The sequence below is a fragment of the Microcebus murinus genome, chromosome 20, assembly GCF_040939455.1.
Source record: "Microcebus murinus isolate Inina chromosome 20, M.murinus_Inina_mat1.0, whole genome shotgun sequence".
NCBI classification, from domain to species: domain Eukaryota; kingdom Metazoa; phylum Chordata; class Mammalia; order Primates; family Cheirogaleidae; genus Microcebus; species Microcebus murinus.
In genome coordinates this window covers 20,617,642-20,625,405 of record NC_134123.1, presented here as the reverse complement: position 1 = coordinate 20,625,405, position 7,764 = coordinate 20,617,642, and the positions used below count along the sequence as shown (strand labels likewise).

At 44.5% G+C, this 7,764-nt stretch overlaps 1 protein-coding gene across 2 annotated transcripts in view; it reads right to left on the bottom strand.

Moving 5' to 3' along the window:
- Positions 1 to 2,343: 2,343 nt before the first annotated feature.
- The window catches only part of TANGO6 (transport and golgi organization 6 homolog), a 172,031-nt gene continuing 166,610 nt past the window's right edge, over positions 2,344 to 7,764 (bottom strand). For both annotated transcript variants that reach the window (XM_075995744.1, XM_075995745.1), the window contains one exon: positions 2,344 to 3,105. In XM_075995744.1, the coding sequence (XP_075851859.1) occupies positions 2,929 to 3,105 (177 nt within the window). In that variant the 3' untranslated portion in view covers positions 2,344 to 2,928. The remainder of the gene's footprint in view (positions 3,106 to 7,764) is intronic.

The following is a 7,764-nucleotide window of genomic DNA, read 5'->3' as shown; positions in this document are numbered from 1 at the left end:
TCAGGAGTTCGAAACCAGCCTGAGCAAGAGCGAGACCCCGTCTCTACTATAAATAGAAAGAAATTAATTGGCCAACTAAAAAAATATATATAGAAAAAATGAGCCGGGCATGGGGGCACATGCCTGTAGTCCCAGCTACTCGGGAGGCTGAGGCAATAGGATTGCTTGAGCCCAGGAGTTTGAGGTTGCTGTGAGCTAGGCTGATGCGACGGCACTCTAGCCCAGGCAACAGAATGAGACTGTCTCAAAAAAAAAAAAAAAAAAATAGGTCTGTGGATGCGCCACCTTGCTCACGGTGGCCCCCAAGGTTTGATGGGATCACCCCTCTCACCTCATCCCCTCCCTTTCCTCTTGCTATGCTCGAGCCACTTGGCCCCACCCTCCCAAACCTGCCGGACCCTTGCTGGCCTCTGGGCCTTTGCACTTGCTGCCCCCTCTACGTGGTGTCCTCTCCCACGAGGAATCCCTGTGGCTGCTCTGTCACCTCCTGCTGATCCTCACTGGAGTATCAGCTTCTCTATGAGGCTGTCTCTGGATAACCTGTCTCGACTTGCAGCCCGCACCTCACATGATCCTCATTCTCCTTCCTGACTTTATTTTCTTTATAGCATTTGTCACTTGACATTCTAGCTTTTTTGTCCTGTTTAGTGTCTGCCTCCCTCCCCCTGGGGTAAGGGTTTTGTCTGTTTTGCTCACTGCTGTGTTCTCAGGGCCCAGTGCAGCATATGGCACATAGTAGGTGCTCAATAAGCTACTGTCGTTGCCTGTGACTTGCTTCCTGACCCTCCAGTCCCTGGCCCGCTGGCTCTTACGCGTGCATGGGTGGGCAGAGACGTAGGACAGTAAAGGAACAGAGGAGAGCGGGGGGAACAAATGGAGCAAAGGGTAAGGGGGCTGTTAGGAAGTGTGGAAAAGTATGTGTGTGGAGAGACGATAAGGAACAAAGCGAAAATTAAGAGATTTCTGATTGCTAACAGAGGACTTGTAGAAGGGCAAGTTTGTGCCAAGGAGGAAGAAAAACAAAGCAGAAGGGAAACTCTCCAGAACGTTCAGGAAGTCAAACCTGAACAGGCAGCAAAGCTAGGGCAGAAGCTGGGGGTTTGGCTATAGCCAGGGCTTTGGGCCCCTGCATGTCCCTGCTATGGACAGTGGGCCTGGGAAGAGGAAGAAGAGACCAGGAAGGGAAAGAAAGGAGGCCAGGAGGGCTGGGGCTGAGCACAAGTCCGAGTGAGTGTTACAGGGCAGTCTGGGTGACAGGCGCTGGGCAGAGGAGGAGTTGAAGGGGAGGGGCCGGGAGAACCTAGAGAGCACAGTGGTGGAGAGGAGGCAGAGGGAGAGGCAGAAGGGGGCTCTAAGGAGATGAGATGGGTGGGGGTGGCAAGTAAGGCATGCCTCTTAGGCTCCATGGCTCACACCTGTAATCTCAGCACTTTGGTAGGCTGAGGTAGGAGGATCGCTTGAGGCCAGGAGTTAAAGACCAGCCTGGGCAACATAGCGAGACTCCATTCTACCAAAAAAAAAAAAAAAAAAAAAATAGCTGGGTGTGGAGGTGCTCACCTGTAGCCCCAGCTACTCAGGAGGCTGGGGCAGGAGGATTGCTTGAGCCCAGGAGCTTGGGGTTCTAGTGAGCTATGATGACACCATTACACTCTAGCCTGGGCAACAGAATAAGACCCTGTCTTTAATGAAAAAAAAATCTTAATTAACTGGTAAATGGCTATGTTGTATATAAATCCTTTAGTCACTTGAGTTTTCAGAAATTGCATTTTGGTTTCCCTGGTCTGGTCACTTCGGAGAGGATAAAATCCTGTAATAGAATTCTGTACTGAGCCCTGCAACGCTGAACCGATCAAGGAGCTCTGGGTGAGCCTTGTCAAGGTGTTGACAACAGGGAAGGCTTATCTGGAGCAGCCAGCCAGTTTCTTGTTTGTGTTATCTCTTTTAGCTGCAATCAAAATGCAGTGGCCAAATATATATATATAAATAAAGCGAGACCACAGTGCTATATCTGAAACTGTTTCACTAACCCTGGCATCGGGCCACCACTGTGCAACATACTTTCCATCCTGCCATTAGTGCTAACCATTGTCTAAGCATTCATCTTTCTAAAAAGGAGCAGAGGACGGAATGCAGGATATAAACTCTCTGAGATGCGTGTGGCTCTTTACTCCTGATAATCAGGACAAGTCTAGGCAAACAGGAGACGGAGGAGTGAACAAAAATGGCCCAGGAGCACAAACAGGGCTTACTCTTCTTCTCTGGAACATTCTTTTTGGGGATCAAAGCCTCTTCCACTCCATAGCTTTCCATCTCAACACCAGAGGGCCAGATTCAGACCTGCTGTCCTTTCCAGCCAAGATAATTTTATTCCATTTTGCATGTGCTGATAATTCTTCCCTTCCCCTCCCCACCGCCAACCAAGCCAAGGCTGACTAGCGCTGTCTGCTCCTCGTTAATACAAGGAAGAATAATCTCACCATGAGAGCACATCGAGATATGTGACATGTAGGTGGCCAACCTCTTCTCCTCAGGTTGCAAGAGAATGGCCAATTTATCAAATCCCACTGGTCATGTTAAGATACACTTCCATCAGGTAGATGTCCTTCCTAGATTGCTACAGGATCTGATCTTCAATGCAATCAGGAGAAAAAAAATGCTATGGGACAGTGAAGAATGTGTAGATTAATGAGATTTGTAATCTTTTTTCTTTTACCTGCATACTCTTCAGGCTAGATGCAGGATGGCTAAATAGATGTTTTAGGAAGGTCAGCCTGAAGACCCAAGTGACTGGCATCATAAGGCCACCTCCAGGGTCAGCCATCTTGCCAGCTACAAGGAGGCAGCAGGGCCACCTGCTGGAAGGCCTGGGCACTGCTATGGCTGCTGCTTGGTCCCTCCCTGCCTCCTCTATGTCCTTTGAGACACCGTCTAGGGCAGGACCACGATCTTTTTCTCCAGCTTCTGGGGTGGGAACAGGAAGTTTCTCATTATCTCATCCAGCTCTTCCAAGGCCAGCTGGGCATGGAGCTTGGCCACGTCATCGGGCTCCACACACACCACGTGCTTCAGCAGGTGGTAGAGATCCGTGAGGACATCCTTCAGCACCTGGGGAGAGAGACAGTCATGACCATCTATCTACTGTCCTGTGCCAACATCTCTCGTATGACTCAGTTGCATTCTCCGGTCTGAAGAGTTCTGTGAGGCAATACACAGGCTTCCTTGAGCACTTGTACTGAGATAACTTCCCATTGTGTTTCTCAGTCACCCCGAAGCTGCACCATGTGGCCTTTGGGGCTGCTGCTTCCCTTCTCTCTCAGGCCCACTTATAGATCCCAGGCCCCTTCCTGCAGTTCCAAAGCACAGCAGTGACCTCAGGACCACAGACAGGCAAGACTGACCAGATACGGTTGTGCCCGGAACAACCGATTATCAGCATTTTCCTTACTAGCTCCCCATAAAGCCCTGTGCTGACACCCACAGAACAGGCATCTATCTTACGAAGCCCAGGAGGCTACTTCTTCAGCCATCATGCCTTTCCTTGCCCCTACTTTTAAAATTTTCCACCCATTTCCATTTCCATGCTCTTCCCCCACTCACTATATATATATTTTTTGCAATTGCAACTCTGCCATGGGGAGCGAGAGGGGACTTCGGAGACAGGCCCACACCCATTCCTCACGACCAGTGCTCTGATGTTACATTCTGATACGGAATAGGGAGGGTGCCCAAAGTATCGGCTCCCAGGCTCTCCTACTCCTCCTGGCTTGGGAGCTAGAACCTCTAGCAAGAAAAGGGTTCCAAAGGAGCAGGGAAACAGGGTAAGGGGACATACGGACTATCTGGTCAAACTAAGGACAGAAGACAACTGGGCCACAGGGAGTCACATGTCTGTAGTTCCTTGTGAAGTTACTCCTGGTTTAGGGGTTTTTACCTCAAAAATGACTATTTTGGGGGTCAGGTACTATACTAGGTGCTTTCCATATAATATCTAATTTTTATGCCAATCATATAGAGGAAGGTTATTAGACCCATTTTATAGTTGAGGAAACTGATGACTGAAGAATTAAAGTTTCTCAACTAAAAAAAAAATGGTGGAGCTGGGTTTCTACCATCCAGAGCCTGTGTTCTTATTTTTTATTTTTATTAGAAAGATAATACAGTACAACAAAGCATGTATGAAAAAGTAAGGCTCTTCCTCCTCCAGGCTCCTAGTTTCCTTTCTCAGAGGACATCGTTCTTAATTGTAAGATATATTCTCAGTTTTTACAAGCATATTTGTATATATGCTTCTTTTCTCTCTCCTTTTTTTTTTTTTTTTTTTTGAGACAGAGTCTCACTTTGTTGCCCAGGCTAGAGTGAGTGCCGTGGCGTCAGCCTAGCTCACAGCAACCTCAAACTCCTGGGCTCAAGGGATCCTCCTGCCTCAGCCTCCCAAGTAGCTGGGACTACAGGCATTCGCCACCATGCCCGGCTAATTTTTTGTATATATTAGTTGGCCAATTAATTTCTTTCTATTTATAGTAGAGATGGGGTCTCGCTCTTGCTCAGGCTGGTTTCGAACTCCTGACCTCGAGCAATCCGCCCGCCTCGGCCTCCCAGAGAGCTAGGATTACAGGCGTGAGCCACCGCGCCCGGCCTCTCTCTCCTTTTTAAAGCACAAAATATAGTTTATACTCTGTTATGTACCATGATTTTCCCCCCACTTTACATATTTTGGAAATTTTTTGTATAATTGGCACATATGGAAATAACTTGTTTTTTTATGGTTGCAGACGATGAACGTAACACAATTTATTTACCTACTCTCCCAAAGAAAGTCGTTTGTTTTTTATCTTTTTCTATTGCAAATGTCACTGCAATAAACATTCGGATACCTAAGTCTTTGCAGACATGTACAAGTGTCTTTATAGGACAGGTATCTGGAAACAGAATTTCTGGGCCAAAGGGTAATGTACATTTAAAATCTTGATAGATATGGCCATAAAGGTTGCAATAACTTACATTTTTTCTAATACTATGAAAATTCTTGTTTCCTCATATTCTCATCAGTGTCATGTTTTATAAACTTTATCTTTGCTAATCTAGTAAATGAAAAATAGCATTTTTCTGTTTTTAATTTGTACCCTTCTAATAAATACATAAAGTATTCATATTTTTTTCATGGTATGTATAACTGAACTTCTTGTTGATTTCTAAGAGCTCCTTGAAGATGAAAAAAAGAGATCTACTATGTATCGATTGTAAATATTTTTCCTGGATTGGCACTTTTTCTTTGTGAAATATTTTTTTCCAATGAAGAAACTCACATTTTTTCATATAATTGAATTGATCAGTTTTTTTACATTATGGTTTCCAAGTTTTGTATTTTGCTTAAAAGAAATAGGGCCTATAGGCTGGGCGTGGTGGCTCACGCCTATAATCCTAGCACTCTGGGAGGCTGAGGCAGGTGGATCGCTCAAGGTCAGGAGCTTGAAACCAGCCTGAGCAAGAGCGAGACCCCGTCTCTACTAAAAATAGAAAGAAATTAACTGGCCAACTAAAAATATATAGAAAAAATTAGCCAGGCATGGTGGCGCATGCCTGTAGTCCCGCTGCTCGGGAGGCTGAGGCAGAAGGATCCGTGAGCTAGGCTGATGCCACGACACTCTAGCCCGGGCAACAGGGTGAGACTCTGTCTCAAAAAAAATAAATAAATAAAAGAAATAGGGCCTATAATCTTAGCCACTATACTATGCAATGTTCCTTCTATTTATTAATCATTCTACCTATCTGCATCAAGTTGGGTTATTTCACTACATGCAGCATCTCTGACACTAATTGGTTCAAGCGGGCTTTAAAAATTTACCTCCCACTATTTTGGAACTTCCAGAGTTGGCTGAATATCAATGCCTGTGCCAATGTATAATTTTAAAAAGAAGGAAGATCAGAATAAAAGCAATAGGAAAATATAGACATTAATCAATAATTTTATATAAAAGCCATATCATTATTATATATGTATATTTATTATGTAGAGTATCATATATAATAACCTATATACTATAGATATAGACTGTCTCCCTCAAAATACATTGCCCCCTGAGGGAAAAACTATGGAAGGGGTGGGGGGAATCATATACCCTTTTGTGTCTTTTTTTTTTTTTTTTTTTGAGACAGAGTCTCACTCTGTTGCCCAGGCTAGAGTGCCATGGCATCAGCCTAGCTCACAGCAACCTCCAACTCCTGGGCTCAAGCAATCCTACTGTCTCAGCCTTCCGAGTAGCTGGGACTACAGGCATGTGCCACCATGCTCGGCTAATTTTTTTCTATATATTTTAGTTGGCCAATTAATTTTTTTCTCTTTTTTTAATAGAGATGGGGTCTTGCTTTTGCTCGGGCTGGTTTTGAACTCCTGACCTTGAGCAATCCACCTGCCTCAGCCTCCCAGAGTGCTAGGATTACAGGCGTGAGCCACTACGCCCGGCCTGTGTCTTTTTAATATTGTATGAGTGTATTATCTGTTAAAAAATAAATAAGTTTACATTTAACTGAATTAACTACTAGGTAAAGGTCATTTAACAGGTTAAACAGATGTAGAACCTACCCTTACAAGGTTTATGGTGTGTCAGGAAGATAAGAAGACATGCAGATAAACACAGACAATACATTTTGTTAATCTAATGAACTGATGGGCACCTGGATTTATTCCACATTTTGCAATTGTAAATTGTGTTGCAATAAACATTCAAGTGCAGGTGTCTTTTTGATAAAATGGCTTTTTTTCCTTTGAGTAAATACCTAGTAGTGGGGATTGCTGGATCAAATGTTAGGTCTACTTTTATTTGTTTTCTTTTTTTTTTTTTTTGAGACAGAGTCTCGCTTTCTTGCCTAGGCTAGAATGAGTGCCGTGGTGTCAGCCTAGCTCACAGCAACCTCAAACTCCTGGGCTCAAGCAATCCTCCTGCCTCAGCCTCCCGAGTAGCTGGGACTACAGGCACGAGCCACCATGCCCGGCTGATTTTTATATTATATATATTAGTTGGCCAATTAATTTCTTTCTATTTTTATGGTAGAGACGGGGTCTCACTCAGGCTGGTTTCGAACTCCTGACCTTGAGCAATCCGCCCGCCTCGGCCTCCCAGAGTGCTAGGATTACAGGCGTGAGCCACCGCGCCCGGCCTAGGTCTACTTTTAGACACAGAGGAATGTAAAACTTCGTGGAAATCAAGCAGAAGGGAGGGGGGGGAGAGGGACAAAAACCTACCTAATGGATACAATGAACTCTATTTGGGTAATCGACACATGACTCAAGTATTACAGAAGTGATACACGAAACAAAAACAATTGTGCCCCCTTAATATTTTGAAATTTAAAAAAAAAGAAAGACAATAAGAATAGGATAACAAAATACCATAGAATAAAAAAAAAAGAAAAACAAAACAAAACAAAACAAAACAAAAAGAATAGGACATGGTAAGGGTCCCAAAAGAACAGAGAGATAGTGTGTGATGACACGTCAGAGGAAAGAAAGGTCACATTTGAGGAACAAGAAGTGAGCTGGCGATGGTGGATGGAAGTGATGGGAAATGGCCAGTGTGGTAGGTATCAAGCATGTGGACTGGGCCCAGGGTGCCCTGCGTGTTCCACCCAAGTCCACTGAGCATGTAGCACTACATGTCTTCGACTTGCTACAGGAATAAACAAAAAACCTTTAACAGACTTAAACCTAAGGCATGAAACTATAAGAATTCTAGAAGAAGAGCTTGGAAAAACTCTTATAGACAT